The sequence below is a fragment of the Macaca fascicularis genome, chromosome 14, assembly GCF_037993035.2.
Source record: "Macaca fascicularis isolate 582-1 chromosome 14, T2T-MFA8v1.1".
NCBI classification, from domain to species: Eukaryota; Metazoa; Chordata; class Mammalia; order Primates; family Cercopithecidae; genus Macaca; species Macaca fascicularis.
The window spans coordinates 99,391,174-99,409,590 of NC_088388.1; the positions used below are offsets into that span (position 1 = coordinate 99,391,174).

Sequence of the window (18,417 nt, forward strand, 5' to 3'; positions counted from 1 at the left end):
ATGATTTTAAAATTCTCATTTGGGTCAGAGTTTGTATAATCATTTTACTCATCCACATTTCCATCATTTTCTTAATATTTCTAAGATCTGTGGGATATTTTCTTTTTATCAGCAGTTTGTATGTCCTCCTCCCCATCTCTCCCTCCTCCTTTGATCTCTCTTGATTAGAAGAGGTTTACAAAATATGTGATCTTTTCAAACCATTAACTTTGTCTTTATTCATTTTCTTAATGTTTCTTTTTCCAATTATTTTTGTTCTTCCTGTCATTTTTATATTCTTCTTTCTACTTTATTTTTATTTAGGTTTAAAATTTATTGCTCTATTTTGAACATGTTAGATGGATATACCACTGACTTTTGGCTTTTATTTTTTTTCAGTATATCTATTAAGGCTATACATCTCTAAAATTCTCTCTTCCCAGCATCTCATACAGACCATGTCATATAATATGATTAACTAGTTAGTAATTTTTAAAGATTAATATTCTTCTACCTGAAAGTATTTCAGATCAAACCTTTTGTTCTTTCATTAAATTAAGATATATGAAACAAGATTGTAATATGTCAACCTAAAAGGAAAAAGCTCAGGAAAATAAATATAGATAAAGTGTTTATTTGGGTCAAGTTTGAGGATTGCAACCCAGGAGCATAGATTCAAGTTGCCCTGAATATACACTCTGATTAGTAGCAGTAACAAGTAGATTTTTAAAGGCACAAAAAGGGCAGTAGTGGGAAGGGGGTGGGCTGATACAAAGTCCTCTCTCAGGAATTCTCATTCATTTACAGAAACAGCATTGATTAGTGAATGGCTATACATTGTGAAGCTATAGGGTTATAGTGTCTGATATGGCCTTGTTAGTTAGTAGCTACTTGTGGCAATAGAAAGCAGTTTCAAAATGAATACATAGCTTAAAGGGGAAGTGGGGCATGGTTGCAGTCTCATTTTAATGTTTCTCTGGCTATAATAATCAAAAGGACTTGCGTTCCTCAAATAAAATTTCTTATCTCAGTTTACAAGTCATCTCACAAAACATATTCAGGTACATCAGTTGTAATTAAATGCTCTTAGAATTTTTTCTGTTCAATATGCTCTCTTTCAAAATGTTTGAATAAAGAATGAAGAAGGCAACAAATATTTTTAAAAGACATACACTGAACTACATGTGTTAGGAAAATATTTAATTATATTTATAACTAATCTTCTTCAGTATATTTTCTTTATGCAGCAATGACAGCTTCTAGGAAAAATAAATACAAATTTATTCAGTAAGTGATATCCATTATTATGTTTCTTCTGCATTTTAAACTTTCCCACCTCATATCATCTAATCACTGTTGAACTGCCTCATAAATATTCAAAAGTTTAACTAAGCATCATTTATTTATTTTATGTAATTCATTAAATTGCGTCCTTTATGGTAAAATTACCTCTGGGCACAAAGTAACTCATATGCATGCAATTTAATAATACTGACTGCCAGCATGTCTCAAAGTATTGATTATGAATAGCCAGTGTAATAACTATACCAAGTACTAAATTCAAGAGATTGGGAAACTGGAAACAAACTAAATTGATGCAAGCAGGGACTGTGCCAATCAAAACAAATGCATCTTTCATGGAAAATGTGCTCCCTACATATATGATTTTGAAACTCTTAGTAGAAGGACATGTCTGATCTTTGATGTTGTATAAGAAAGGAGGAATGTAAAAGGCGATTTAACCACCATTAGGAAAAAGGTCATAATATTCCAAAATATATCTGAAGGTAAGGAATTAGTAGTGAAAATATGCTATCAGTGAAATATCTGTCCTCTCATCCTCGATTTAAATTATTTGCCACTTTTGTGTTAGGAATGATAGTAAATTGATTGAAAGCATATAAAACCAACTTTCCTTAATTCCCCTGTAAAGTACCATCAGAAAAGACAATCCTCACTGCAATCACAGTGAGTGGTATAAAACAAAGTCATCAGAGTGTTTCTAGGTTTTTCTTTCCTTTCATCTTTGTGCAGTGACCCAGCCTCAAAATCCCATTTTCCAGGTTCAAGCAAGCAATGAAATAGCCTCTAACCCTTTATCTTTTCTTCAGCAAAGCAACTGCACTCATACATATGAAGCTCTGGTTTTCAGCCCAAAGCTGGGTAGATTTCTTTAGGTTGTTTGAAAATATGAGTAGATGCTTATACCAACAACCAATAATCTGGCATCTCCCTGCACAGCATAGACTACTGGTCTGGGAGATAAAGTCTAGAAATGGATGTCTCACCATTCAAATAATCCTTAAACTCATTTTTAGAACAGTTGAAGATCAGTCAGATAAGATACAAAGGTGATTAGACTGAAGAAAAATCTTTGAAAGAAGAGAACATATCATAGAAGAAAAACCTTTGAAAGAAGGAAACAAATGGTTAGCTTTAGTATGAATTCCTTTTCCTAGAAAAGATTTTCGTGGAAATCAGAAGAAAAATTTTAAATATATAGTTCTAGATCTCAATGAGATAAACAAGAATAGTTATTTTATATTTAAAGAGCAACTCAGAGTAGGAAGAAAATCAAAATCAAAGTAAGTAAAATATTCATTGGAAGCAGTAAGATGTAAACTTGAACTGCTAACTATTCAAACCAATGCTTCAGAGTACAAACTTGAGAAATAATTCTAGAATGCAAAGTAAATCAACAATAAAATTTTATTTTAAAATGTGAGAGAAAATGGTAGATATGAAGAACAGAATAGATTTGGATTGTACATAATAGGATCTGCAAAGAAGATAGAATATATGGAACAAAATGAGTAACAAAAAAAAGTGAACAAAAATTCAAAAACAAAGCACCCAGGAAAAAATTCCAACATTTAAGATAGAGAAATTCCAATGTGTCAAGAAATATTAAAATCTTAACAGCCCCATCTTTGTCACTCCCATACTAATCCATCACCAAAGACTGTTGATTTTATCTTCTAAATATTTCTTGGTCCACACACATCCCTATATCCAATGCCATCCCCTTAGTTTAAGCTATCCTCATTTCTGACCGAGACTCCAGCAGCGTCTCCTAAAAGCTCTTGCTGTATCTGCATTAACCTGTTTCCAATCTGCCCTTTATATTTCAACTGTTTATTCAGTAAGACAAATTATCGAGTGTCTCCATGTGCTACTATAAAGCAATCATGAATAAATTAGGATAATTTCATGTGATAATTGTAATAATAATTATAATAAAAATTAAAATGATGTGAGAGAGAGTGACTAAGGGAGGGGTGGTTTCTTTAAAGAAATGGCCAAGGAGGTTTCTTGGTTAAGCTGAAACGTATCTGAAAAGAAGGAGATAGCCATTTGGAGAACTGTGAAAAGAGCTTTCACTCACTGGGCACCAAAAGCTCAAAAACTCTGAATTGAGAATGTGATTGAATGTTTGAGGCTCATTCTGCTAGAAGGCAGTGGACAAAGTGAGGTGAGATATAAGATGAGGTTGCAGAAGTATAGAGACTATATCAGGTAAAGTCTTGCAAGCCATGGTGAGAAGTTTGGAATTTATTCTAAGTGCAAAAGGAAGCCTTTTCAGCAAAAGGAAGTTTTTAACAAAAGAAGGATCTAATTTATATAGTTTAAAATGAAAACTAACTTGATACTGCTGTATCTCTTCAAAACACAAACCTAATGGTGCCGCATACACACTCCCAAACTCACCCTGCTTAAAAGCATTCCATGTGTTACACTTGCACACGGGACATTTTTGGTTTTTACTAATCCTAGCTCCTTAACATGGCCAACTACAAGATCTGGCTCCATCTATGACTCTAGCATCAAGTGCACCACACACGGATCACCTGCCACATCTGCCTAACTGCACTGTCTTCAGCCCCACATCCCCCTCTTTCCAGACCGCACACAGGATGCCTCTGCCTTCCCTCTCCCTTTGCCTGCTGAACTCCTAATCATCTCTCAGCCTTCAGTGTAACTCTCTCTGCCTTAGTGAAGACTTCCCTGACTAGCCCCTGCCCACTGAGTCCTATCCCTCAAGTTAGATCTGTATCAATATGTAGCTTCCCATAAACCTCTGGTCAAAACCCCAGTTTTACATTTGGGTGTGTGATCATTTATTCAATACGGCCCTAGGTAGACTGTAACTCCAAGAGGGCAGGGACTTCATCTATTTTGATTCATCATTGATTTTCTCAGTTGGCCCTAGGCACACTGTTTGGTAAATAATATATATTCAAAAAATATTTTCGAAAGGACAGTTGAATTAACAAGTTTTTAGAACTCAAGAGCTGGTAAAATATCAAATTTCAATATGCATTTTGATTTTTAAAAAATAAAACTGATTAACGGAAAGAAAAAATTTGATTATTAAAAAATAAAACCAATTAGTAGAAAGACAAAATTACTCTCAAAGATGCAAAAATCAAAAGATTTTCTTCTACATTTAATAAAAGCAGAAAATAGAGTGGTGTGTATTAAATGCAGGGAGTACAATGTTGAGTTAGCAGTGATCATGGAGTACAATTAAAGATATAGAAATAACTGAATATAAGTGCTAAGAATTGTATTTTTAAAACCCAACAAGTAGGCCAGGCATGATAGCTCACACCTGCAATCCCAACACTTTGGGAGGCCAAGGGAGTAGGGTCGTTTAAGGCCAGGAGTTCTAGACCATCCTAGGCAACATAGCAAGACCATGTCTCTACCAAAAAATTTTAAAAATTAGCTGGATGTGTTTGTGCACACATGGAGTCCTACCTACTAGGGTGGCTGAGGTAGGACAATCTCTTCAGCCTAAGAGATCCAGGCTGCAGTGAGCTCGGATCATGCCACTGCACTCCAGCCTAGAACTAATATAGGACTAATAAAATGAGACCTTGTATTAGTCCCTTCTTGCATTGCTATGAAGAACTACCTGAGACTGGGTAATTTATAAAGAAAAAGGATTTAATTTACTCATATTTCCACAAGTTGTACAGGAATAATGGCTGGGGAGACTTCAGGAAACTTACAATGATGGCAAGAAGGCAAAGGGGAAACAGGAACATCTGACATAGCCAGAGGAGGAAGAGACAGGTGCGAGATGCCACACACTTTTAAGCACCATCTCCTGAAAACTTATTCACTATCATAAGAAGAGCAGGGGGGAAATCTGTCCTCATGATCTAATCAACTCCTACCAAGCCTCACCTTAAAATTGGGGATTACAATTTTACATGAGATTTGGATGGGGACACAAATCCAAACCATATCAGACCTTGCTAAAAAAAAAAAACCTGAAGATGGCAGATAGGAGGCAGGACTAGCTTGCAGCTCCTATTCAGACGGACAGAGCAGCATGTGAACTTTTGCTCCAAGAACTACCACAGGAACATACCAGTAAAGCCGAGAGAATCTGCAGTCCCTTTGAAAGAACTGGATCGCCACTGAAAGCTCCCTGAGATGCTAAAAAACTGTGAGTCTTCTTGCTTTTTCAATGGGGAGGCACATGGTCTGGGACAAGTTCTCAGCTTCGGTCACTGGCTGCCTGGAAATAAACTCAGTGCTGTTGGATGGGGGCATGGTGGGAGTGAGACCAGCCTTTAGGACTACAGAGCAGGTTGAGGCTTGTTACTGCTGGCTTTTCCCCATTTCCCTGCTGACCTGTATGACCCAGCAGAGGCAGCCATAATCCCCTTGGGACTATAACTCTATTGGACAGGGAACCAATAGAGAACCATAGAGAACACCACAGCAAGCCCCACCCAAAGAGAGGCTGAGCTCAGAAACAGCTATCCCTGCCCCCACCAGGTGGTCTTTCCCTACCCATCCTGGTAGCCAAAGACAAAGGTCATAATTTCTTGGGAGTTCTATGGCCCTGGCCACTGCCTGAGAAACCTGAATACTTAACTAGGTGTCGTTAGGGCAAGTTTGCATCCTCCCTATAGGATTGAAGCTGTGTGCTCTTGAAAGCCCCACAACCTTGCTGGAAGCCAACCAACCCCAAAACAGCACACTAAACAAAAACACAACCAAGGACCTTCACAGAGTCCACTTCACTCCCCAACTGACTCCACCAGAGCAGGTGCTGGTGTCAAGGGCTGCAAGACCTGAAGACGAAGCACATCACAGGACTTTTTGCAAACAGTCTCCAGTACCAGCCAGAATGCCAGTAGCCCTGCTGGGTGGCTGGACCCAGAAGAGCAAAAACATTAACTACAGATCAGCTCTCAGGAAACCCTATTGCTAGGGAAAGGGAGAGAACACCCCATCAAGGGAGCACCCCATGGGACAAAAGAATTTGAATAGCAACCTTTAATCCCAGATCTTCCCTCTAACATAGTCTACCCAAATGAGAAGGAACCAGAAAAACAATTCTGGTAATATGACAAAACAAGGTTCTTTAACACCCCCGAAAGATCATACAGGCTCACCAGCAATGGATCCAAACCAAGGTGAAACCTCTGAATTGCCAGAAAAAGAATTCAGAAGGTCAATTATTAAGATAATCAAGGAGGCACCAGAGGAAGGTGAAGTACAACTTAAAGTATTCAAAAACATGATACAGAATATGAAGGGGAAATTCTTCAGTGAAATACACAGGATAGATAAAAAACAATCACAACTTCTGGAAATCAAGGACACACTTAGAAAAATGCAAAATGCACTGGAAAATCTCAGCAATAGAAGCAAAAAGCAGAAAAGAACTTCAGAGCTCAAAGACAAGTCTTTTGAATTGACTCAATTCTTCAAAGATAAATAGAAAAGAATTTTTAAAATGAACAAAGCCTTCAAGAAGTTTGGGACTGTGTTAAATGACTAAACCTAAGAATAATTGGTGTTACTGAGGAAGAAGAGAAATCTAAAAGTTTGGAAAATGTATTTGAGGAAATAATCAAAGATAACTTCTCCAGCATTCCTAGAGACCTAGACATCCAAATAGAAGAAACTCAAAGAACACCTGGGAAATTCGTCGCAAAAAGATCATCACCTAGGCACATAATCATCATGTAATCTAAAATCAAGACTAAGGAAAGAATTTTAAGAGCTATGAGGCAAAAACATCAGGTGACCTATAATGGAAAACCTATCACAGCAACAGCAAATTCATTAGCAGAAACTTTACAAGCTAGAAGGAATCAGGGTCCTATTTTTAGCCTCCTTAAACAAAACAATTATCCCCCAAGAATGTCATATCCAGTGAAACTAAGCTTCATAAACAAAGGAAAGATACAGTCTTTTCCAGAAAAATAAATGCTGAGAGAATTCACCAATACCAAGCCAGCCCTATAATAACTGCTAAAAGGAGCTCTAAATCTTGAAACAAATTTTCAAAATACACCAAAATAGAACCTCCTCAAAGCATAAATCTCATGGGACCTGTAAAACATTAACACAATAGAAACAAAAAACAAGGTATTCAGGCAACAAATAGCATGATGAATAGAATAGTACCTCATCTCTCAATACTAACATTGAATGTAAAAGGCCTAAATGCTCCACTTAAAAGATACAGAATGGCAGAATAGATAAAAATTCACCAACCAAGTTTCTGCTGTCTTCAGGAGACTGTCTAACACATAAGGACTCACATAAACTTAAGGTAAAAAGATGGAAAAAGATATTCAATGCAAATGGATATCAAAAGCGAGCAGGAGTAGATATTCTTATATCAGACAAAACAAACTTTAAAGCAACAGCAGTTAAAAAAGACAAAGAGGGACATTATTTAATGATAAAAGGACTAGTCCAACAGGAAAATATCATGATTCTAAATGTATATACACCTAACATTGGAGCTCCCAAGTTTATAAAACAATTAATACTAGACCTAAGGAATGAAATACATGACAACACAATAATGGTGGGAAACTGTAATACTCCACTGACAGCAATAGATAGGTCAAGACAGAAAGTCAACATAGAAACAATGGACTTAAACTATACCCTAGAACAAATGGAATTAACAGATATTTACAGAACATTCTACCCAACAACTGCAGAATATACATTCTATACATCAGCACATGGAACATTATCCAAGACAGACCATATGATAGGCCACAAAACAAGTCTCAGTAAATTTAAGAAAATCAAAATTATATCAAGTAGTCTCTCAGACCACAGTGGAATAAAATTGGGGATCAATTCAAAAAGGAATCCTCAAAACCATACAAATACATGGAAATCAAAAAACTTGCTCTTCAATGATCATTGGGTCAACAATGAAATCAAGATGGAAATTTAAAAATTCTTTGAACTAAATGATAATAGTGACACAACCTATCAAAACCTCTGAGATACAAAAAAAGCTAAGAGATAAGAAGAAAGTTCACAGTAGTAAATGACTAGATTAAAATGTCTGAAAGAGCACAAATAGACAATCTAAGGTCACACCACATAGAACTGAAGAAACAAAAAATCCAAACCCACAGCCAGCAGAAGAAAAGAATTAACAAAGACAAGAGAAGAACTAAATAAAATTGAAACAAAAAACAGAAAAGTACAAAAGATAAATGAAACAAAAAGATGATTCTTTGAAAATATAAGTAAAATTGATAGACCATTAGCATGATTAAACAAGACAAAAAGAGAGAAGATCCAAATAAGCTCAGTTAGAAACAAAACAGGAGATATTACAACTGATACCACAGAAATACAAAATACAATTCAAGGCTATGATGAACACCTTTACTTGCATAAGCTAGAAAATCCAGAGGAGATGGATAAATTCCTGGAAATATACAACACTCCTAGATTAAACCAAGAGACATAGAATCTCTGAACAGACCAATAATGAGCAGTGAGATTAAAATGATTATTTAAAAATTGCCAACCAAAAAAAGTCCAGGATCACAAGGATTCACAGATTAATTCTATCAGACATTCAAATAAGAATTGGTACCAATCCTATTGCCACTATACCAAAAGATAGAGAAAGAGGGAATCCTCCCTAAATCATTCAATGAAGCCAGTATCACCCTAATACCAAAACCAGGAAATGACATAACAAAAATAGAAAACTACAGACCAATATCCCTGATGAACATAGATGCAAAAATCCTTATGTCAGAAAGATAATCCACCATGATCAAGTGGGTTTCATACCAGGAATGCAGGGATGGTTTAACATGTAAGTCAATAAATGTGATATACCACATAAGCAGAATTAAAAATCACATAATCATCTCAATAGACACAGGAAAAGCATTTGACAAAATCTAGCATCTCTTTATGATTGAAACCCTCAACAAAATTGGCATGGAAGGGACATACTTTAAGGTAATAAAACCCAGCTATGACAAACCCACAGCCAATATTATGAATGGGGAAAACTTGAAAGCATTTCCCCTGAGAACTGGAACAAGGCAAGGATGCTCACTTTCACCACTTCTATTCAACATAGTACTGGAAGTTCTACCCAGAGCAATCAGACAACAAAAAGAAATAAAGGGCATCCAAATTAGTAAAGAGGAAGTCAAACTGTCACTGTTTGCTGATTATATGATTGTATGCATGAAAACACTAAAGACTCATCCAAAAAGCTCCTAGCACTGATAAATGAATTCAGCAAAGTTTCAGCAAACAAAATTAATATACACAAATCAATAGCTCTGCTATACACCAACAGCGACCAACCTGAGAATCAAATCAAGAACTCAACCCCTTTTATGGTAGTTGAAAAAAAAAAAATACTTAGGATTATACCTAACCAAGTCTGTGGAAGACCTCTACAAGGAAAACTACAAAACACTGCTGAAGGAAATTGTAGACGACACAAATTGAAACACATCATGCTCATGGATGGGTCGAAACAATATTGTCAAAATGACCATACTGCCAAAAGCAATCTAGCCATTCAATGCAATTTCCATCAAAATACCACCATCATTCTTCACTGAACTAGAAAAAAAAAAAATCCTAAAATCCACATGGAACCAAAAAAGAGCCCATGTAGCCAAAGCAAGCCTAAGCAAAAAGAACAAATCTGGAGGCATCACACTGCCTCACTTCAAACTGTACTATAAGACCATAGTCACCCAAACAGCACAGTACTGGTATAAAAATAGGCTCACAGACCAATGAAACAGGATAGAGAACCCAGAAATAAAGCCAAATACTTACAGCCAACTGATCTTTGACAAATCAAACAAAAATATAAAGTGAGAAAGGACAGCCAATTCAACAAATGGTGCTAGGATAATTGGCTAGCCACATGTTGAAAATGAAACTGGATCCTCATCTCTCACCTTATACAAAAATCAACTCAAGATGGATCAAAGACTTAAATCTAAGACCTGAAACCATAAAGAGTCTAGAATATCACATCAGAAAAACCCATGTAAACATTGACTTAGGCAAAGACTTCATGACCAAGAAACCAAAAGCAAATGCAATAAAAACAAAGATAAATAGATGGGACTTAATTAAACTAAAAAGCTTCTGCACAGCAATAGAAATAATCAGCAGATTAACAGACAACCCACAGAGTGGGAGAGAATCTTCACAATCTATACATCCAGCAAGGACTAATACCAGAATCTACAAAATACTCAAACAACTCAGCAAGAAAAAAATACACAATCCCATCAAAAAGTGGGCAAAGAACATGAATAATTCTCAAAAGAAGATATGCAAACTGCCAGCAAGCATATGGAAAAATATTCAACATCACTAATGATCAGGGAAATACCAATCAAAACTACAATGTGATACCACCTCGCTCCTGCAACAATGACCATAATCAAAAAATCAAAAAATAATAGATGTTGGCATGGATGTGGTGAAAAAGTTATACTTTTACACTGTTGGTGGGAATGTAAACTAGTACAACCACTATGGAAAACAGTGTGGAGATTCCTTAAAGTACTAAAAGTAGATCTACCATTTGATCCAGCTACCCCACTACTAGGTATCTAACCAGAGAAAAGGAAGTCATGATATGAAAAAGATACTTGCACATACATGTTTATAGCAGCACAATTAGCAATTGCAAAAATATGAAACCAGCCCAAATGCCAATCGATCAATGAGTGGAAAAAGAGAATGTGGTATATACATTGTGGAATACTACTCAGCCATTAAAAAAAAAAAAAAAAAAAAGAATGAAATAATGGCTTCACAGCAACCTTGGTGAAATTGTAGACTATTATTCTAAGTGAAGTACCTCAGGAATGGAAAACCAAACATTGTATGTTCTCACTCATGTACAAACTAAGCTATGAGGATGCAAAGTTGTAAGAATGATACATTAGACTTTGGGGATTCAGAGGGAATGGTAGGGGGTGACAAGGGATAAAAGTTCTTGTACTGGGTACAGTATACACTGCTTGGGTGATAGGTGCACCAAAATCTCAGAAATCACCACTAAAGAACGTATCTATATAATCAAACAGCACTGGTTCCCAAAAAACCTATTGAAATAAAAAAATGGAAAACTAAAAATTAGAAATTCTTTTTAAAACCTGACAAGTAAAAAAAAAAATAAAAAGTTGATAAGAGATGTGTTGTGCATGTGTAGTGGTCAGGGAGATATGGGAGATCTCTGTACCTTCCTTTCAATTTTGCTGTGACTCTAAAATGGCTCCAAAAAAAAATATTTTAAGAAGAAATTGGATGGGCAAAGACAAAATCGTAGGAAGAACTAATCAATGGTTTTATATGACTGAATGAAAATTTAAAAGTAGGGGAAAGTTCACAACTCACCCAGTAATCAACAGCTGCATATGGCAGAACTCATGAGTTTTAGATTTCATAACCTCATGAAACTGCATTGTGTGACATGATTATCATAGAATCATCACACCAGAAAATCAAATATACTATATGCACAGTTAAAATAATTATTATCTTGGAGAATCAGCTTTGGAAAAAATGGAGTGTCTACTAAGAAGAACCATCCTTGGTCGGGCATGGTGGCTCACACCTGCCCAGCACTTTGGGAAGCCGAGGCAGGCAGATCACTTGAGGTCAGGAGTTTAAGACCAGCCTGGCCAACACGGTGAAACCTCATCTCTACTAAAACTACAAAAATTAGCCGGGCATGGTGGCAGGCACCTGTAATCCCAGCTACTCAGGAGGCTGAAGCAGGAGAATTACTTGAACCCAGGAGCTGGAGGTTGCAGTGAGTTGAGATTGTGCCATTACATTCCAGCCTGGGCAATAGAGTAAGACTCTGTTTCAAAAAAAAAAAAAAAGCCATTCTCTTTATTTAGGTTAGTCTCTATACTCTCCTACAGGTATTAGATGAGTCAGAATTCATACTTCCTGTCTGCCACTAATAATAATATTATGTACATTATAATTTTAAATAAAAATAATTTTTGAGAGATAAAAATCAGAAAACCAAAATAATATGAAGGATAAAAAATTATACTTACAAATAATAAAAATCAGAAATGTTAAAATATCAAGAAATAATGGTTCAAGCAGTTGAACAGCAGGGAAGCTCTCTAAAAATCATTTGGAAGCCTGAGAGAAGTACTATTTTCTCTGTTATATAAATAAAGATGCAGAGATTCACTGGTTAACTGACTTGTCCCGTTATATGTGGCTTACAAATACCAAAAGTAAAATTCACATATAGACCTTCTGGCTTTACAACTTTAGAACCCATAATCTCCTTTCTGAGGTCTATTCTGGGAAATTAATCTAATATGTGGAAAACAGGGTATATGAAGATTTCCATAGCAGCATTTTAATTAAAGGAGCAATATGAATATTTCCATGGCAGCATTTTAATTAAAAGAGCAATAATTAGAGGCTATCAAAATGCTTTACAGTACAACAATGGTTAAATAATATGTGGTACATAGACATATGATAGAATGCTATTTTTAAAATAAGAAAATATTTCTATATAAGAGAACGAAAGCAGGACGTAAAAAGTGTAATTATTTTAAATATATAAAATAGGAAGTGATACACAAAGAAAACAATTGTATGAAGGTATTAAAATGATAAGCTGTGCTCTAATTTTAATTATTGATATCTTTTTAATGATTTTAATTTGGTTTCAAGTGATTTTACATAGATAGTTCAAAGTTCATGGGTTGTTGAAATCTACGTCCGAGGAAAAACTAAATGAAGAGTAGGTTCAACCTTAGAAATAGTGTGTGACTTATGAATATTGTGTAACCTCAATTCCAGCTTAAGAATCACTAAAGGAGAGAAAAGTGACTAGAGTGGTATGGCAGCCCCCCGGTTCTGGGGTGTTCTGCAATTTCCCCAGACCTAACCCTCCCGGCCTCTTCCCCGAAGAATCACGACCTACATGTGGGACAGTGGATTTGAAAGCTATGGCAGCTCCTCATAGGGGAGTCAGCGAATACACGCAGTTCCCGGGAGGCTTTGGATCGTGGACGCCTTCTTAAGCAGAAAATAAATCAAGAGCCCGAGTACAGCACATTGAACCCCACACTGTATCTCCGATGCTTTCTGTCACTTAGGTTGATGAAGTGTTCAAAATTGGCAGTGTTGAGATTTCACAAGTCGCTCTTGTGGGGATCATCAGACATGCAGAGAAGGCTTCAACCAACATTGTTTACAAAATAGATGACATGACAGCTACACCCATGGATGTTCGCCAGTGGGTTGACACAGATGACACCAGCAGTGAAAACACTGTAGTTCCTCCAGAAACATATGTGAAAGTGGCAGGCCACCTGAGATCTTTTCAGAACAAAAAGAGCCTGGTAGCTTTAAGATCATGTCCCTGGAGGATATGAATGAGTTCACCATACATATTCTGGAAGTGATCAATGCACACATGATACTAAGCAAAGCGAACAGCCAGCCCTCAGCAGGGAGAGCACCTATCAGCAATCCAGGGAAGAGTGAAGCAGGGTACTTTGGTGGGAATAGCTTCATGCCAGCAAATGGCCTCACTGTGGCCCAAAACCAGGTGTTGAATTTGATTAAGGCTTGCCCAAGACCTGAAGGATTGAACTTTCAGGATCTCAAGAACCAGATCAAATGCATGTCTGTATCCTCAATCAAGCAAGCTATGGATTTTCTGAGCAATAAGGGGCACATCTATTCTACTGTGGATGATGGTCATTTTAAATCCACAGATGCAGAATAACTGGAACTAATTGGGTACCTGAGATATTTTACAACTGGACCTAGCTTCACAGTCTATTTTCTCCAGCTGTGCATATATTTGGCCAGGTGGCTTCTAGAAGTCAGTTTCATCTATAAAAGGTCTCCACCGACATCCTTTTGAAACTTACTGCTCTTCTGTTTTGTTTTGTTTGAAGGTCAGAAAGAGATGGGCAATTGACAGGGATGCACTCAAGCTGGAATTTCTTGAGGAAGTTATAAATAAGCTTGTTTCATACTAACATAATGCAAATATCTCTTTTATAAATGAAAATGTGCTAACCCTTTTGCCAACAGGGGGAACAAAAGAAAGTCCCATCAGTCAATTTGTCCATCTCATGGTGAAAGCTTGCCCCTCCTTTAGGGAACTACATCAGAAAGTTACCTACCAATAACACACTCCATATAAAATATCAGAAGAAATGAAGAGGCTAAAGTAATTTAACATTTATAAAAACACACAAAAGACGAGGAAAAAAATGTGGCTAATTACTGTGGTCTTCATTTCATAAAGGTGTAGTTGCAATTTGTAACTTCCTTCCCCTTCTTTCCATTTCTTGTTCCTTTTGCTTTCAGCTAGCACTGAGGTTGGTTGAGGTCCTTAATATGTCATGGTAATCAAAATGTTCATTCTTGAGATCAGAGCCTATAATGACTTCCTATGGTCACCACTGGAAGAGGCAATCCTAGACATGTTCCAGAATGTCTCCAAATTCCAATTAAACTTCTCAGTGCCCACAGAGTATAGCAGCACTATTAGCACCCTTAGCTGAAAGAGAATCTGGAAAACATGTTTGGCTTTCTAGACTCCACAGTACACAAAACACGAAGGAGGATAAAATGGGTCCAGTAATCTACTATTTTCACCACAGTAATTAAGTTGGGGGGGAAAAAAAGTACTCTCTTATGACCTTCACCACAATAATGCAGGATTTTTCTCAGCCCCTTCATCAGACTTGTGACAGGGGTGGCCCCATTTACTCGGCCTGCTGCATTCAAGCCTTTGTGGGAGGAAGCACATGAATAAGTTCCATATGGGACCCCACAGTCAGTACAGGTGTACATGGATAAATGCAGGATCCTGCCAGCCAGTCCAACTGCTGGCAGGAAAAATCTCCATGTGGGGCTCATGGTAGTGCCCAGGTGGTGCCAGGTGCCTGTGACCCCTAAGCCCCAGAGGGAATGTTAACAGTGCTTTCTTAGCTCTGCTGTCCCCAGACAGCTGTGTGTGAGAAGCTCAGCTGACAGAAGCAAGCTCTGTGTGGGGCCTGCATTGGTTCCCAGGTGAAAGTGTCTGCAACCCTGACACCCCAGAGGGAGTGTTACAGTGCTCTCTTACCTCCACCATCCATGGATGGCTGTGTGTTAGTAGCTCATCTGACAGGAGCAAGCTCTGTGTGGGGCCCATAGCAGTGCCCAGATGAGGGTGCCTGTGACCCCAAAACCCCAGAGAGAGTGTTACAGCACTCTCTTAGTTCTGCCATCTGTGGACAGCTGTGTGTTAGCAGCTCAGTTGATCCCTTGCCTCATCACATAGGGCAACTACCCTCCACTGGTGAGGGCAAAGGGCTGGTGTGACAGACTTTCTGGGTACCTGCACTCAGTGGGCCCTGAGCTCTTGTCTGGTGTCCAAGAAGAATGAGATCACATGGACGAACTGAAGGATGGGGAAGGTGGAGAATGTTACTGAGCAATGAAAATGGCTCTCAGTGGAGAGGGGAGCTGGAAAGGGGATGGGAAGGGCAGGTCGCCTTCCCCAAAGTTAGGTTGTCTCTTCCCTGAGGTCAAGCTGTCTCTCCTCTGAAGTGCAGCCCTCTCTCATCGCTTCTGACTGATGGTGGGATGTTTATTCACAGGATGGTGGGGGTGGGCCATAGGTAGTTTTGGAGAAGGCAAGATTTGATTGGTAAAAAGGCATTATTCAGAAAAACAAACCAGAAGAGAATGGGCAAAAAGGAATAGTTCTCATTTCAGGCCACGGGTTTCAGGCTTCTCAGTTTGAAGGTGCAGTTTCACTGGGAACCCATTTCTGTCTGCCTAGAATTTCTCTGCCTCCTGCCTCTATCAACAGTAACAAAGTAGAGGGGAAAAAGCTACTCTTTGTTGCATTGATAGGTAGTTAAGTTCTAGTGCCTGAACAGAGTAAAGCTTTAGCTTAATTGTGGGACAGTCATTGAGTCTCACAAAGGGATCGAGTTTGCTGAAGCCAGTTAGCATAAGCTCCTAACCAGGAAAGATGATCTCAATGCATAAAAGGGGCTTTGACAGAAAGCTGTTCCTTTCTGCCTCCCTCGACCCTCCCTACCCCCAGATCCTGACAATGCTGTTTCTCTACATTCAAACCACTCCAGAGTATCCAGTGTTCTGCTACCTCTTCTCCATTAAACTGATACAGCTTGTGTGATTCATCTTTATGTGAAGCTCAAGAGGAAATATTCAGATGCCACATATTCAGATAATTCATTTGAAGTTTCATGGTTTTGAATGGTAAATTGTTCTGATGACCTATGAGAGAAAAGGACTCCAATTTCTTGGAATGATTCTTCTTTAATGTCAGGATGCATTTGCACTCCTTCATGCCACCAGGCTACAAGGTAGCAGCTTTGGTTGTTTTTTTGAGTATTGCTGTAGTGCTGCAATTTACACAGATGCAAAGCAGACAGTAATTAGGAATGTATTTTGGCCTTATTAATAAGAACTGTTAATTGGGTGATATAGGAGTGATTTCTTCCTATGAGTGGACTCCAGCAACATCCAAAAAAGAGAAAAAATTCAAGCAGCCACAAGCACAGAGGAAGCTTTAAAATTAACCTGCCATATGACAATTTGTTGACAGGTTGGTTACTGGAAAGACATGGAACAAGAAGATGCAGCAGAAACAGTCAAAACTAGAGGGAATGAGTCTTTCGTCATCCTAACAGGATTAGAAGGAAATACATTATATCACTTCACAGTGAGGGCTTACAATGGTGCTGGATATGGGCCACCTAGCAGTGAAGTGAGTGCAACCACCAAGAAATCCCGTAAGTGACCTGGGCTTTTTGTTTGTTTCAGACAAAGGGGAAACATCTTATAACATTTCTCAAAGCCATGTGAGGTGCATAATAAGCAGAGTCAAAGGGGAGTTTTGATTCATAGTCTTGCTTCAGTGCTTAGATCTGAATCCTAAAACTAGCTCAGAAAATTTCGCATTCAGAGTAGACAAAGGTTATCTTCCTGTGAAACAAGGCTAAGCGATTTTGACACCGAAGGGAGATAAAAGGATTCAAGTTCAAAAGCTCAGTAGAGTAGCTATTAAAATGACACTTCTGGAGCAAAACCCTCCTTATCAGACTCTAGCTGGAAGGAAGCCTAGATTGCCAGCCAACTACTAAGCAGGAGAAAACAGTGAGATACTCACAAGGAATTAAATGAAGAAATGTATTTAAGAATCCTTGTCAGTTCACATTCACTTTTTATTTTGCAGCCCCAAGTCAAGCACCTAGCAACCTCAGGTGGGAGCAGCAAGGCTCTCAGGTTTCTCTGGGCTGGGAACCCGTCATACCATTAGCCAACGAATCTGAAGTTGTGGGTTACAAGGTCAGTATTTCTTCACTCTTTTACATAGACACTCATCTCCGAAATTGTTATTATGAAGACGGAAAATTAATAAGGCATAAAAAGACCCATTAACAAACCTATTTTTTCTCAATCATTTTCTATCTATATCTTAGAAGGATAGCCTTCCTATAGATAGAGAAACCAAGGTAGTCAAAATTAGTTTCAACTGCACAAGGCACAGAAAGGGAAGGAGTAGGAAAAGTAGTGAAAATCTGAATATAGTGTGAAGATGACTCTGTGAAGCATGATATTAGGACCAGCAGAATTTAGGCAGAGAATTCTGGCATATGCCTCCAGGAGACTAATTTTGCTGGCAGCTGACAAATACAGGACCATTTCGTTTTAGTGGAAAGATTTTCTATTAGCAAGGAAACAGAAGAAGAAAAGAAAAATGCAAGGACCAGAACACTAGATAGAAAACAAAAAATCTAGGACACAGCAAGCTCCAAAACAGACCCAACATTTACATACAGTCATTCTGTTATGTGACAGTAAGATCTGGAAATTTGATAACATGTGCAGTTTGTTTTTGAAAAATAACTCTGTTATCTGATTTTTAAATATATGTGATCTATGTATTGAATTGGCTTAATTTCAAATTCTTGTTCTATAATGTCACATTCTGTTTGTTGCATTAAACTTCACACAGAATCATTAGTTGAATATTCACAATATTTTTAATGTAATAAAATATGTTAAGTATAATAGTTTAAAATATTTCAGTGATAATATATAGACTGGAAGGTATCATTATAA

At 37.7% G+C, this 18,417-nt stretch overlaps 1 protein-coding gene and 1 pseudogene across 3 annotated transcripts in view; both read left to right on the forward strand.

Annotated features, from left to right (window-relative positions):
• Window positions 1-18,417, forward strand: part of CNTN5 (contactin 5) — a 1,343,675-nt gene that overhangs the window by 1,307,615 nt on the left and 17,643 nt on the right. For all 3 annotated transcript variants that reach the window (XR_012422789.1, XM_005579428.4, XM_065528914.1), the window contains 2 exons: window positions 16,898-17,084; window positions 17,528-17,640. Coding sequence is in view for 2 of the 3 variants with exons in the window: in XM_005579428.4 (XP_005579485.3) it covers window positions 16,898-17,084; window positions 17,528-17,640 (300 nt within the window). In the remaining variant the exon portion in view is untranslated. The remainder of the gene's footprint in view (window positions 1-16,897; window positions 17,085-17,527; window positions 17,641-18,417) is intronic.
• On the forward strand, window positions 13,105-14,182 carry LOC141408404 (replication protein A 32 kDa subunit pseudogene; annotated as a pseudogene).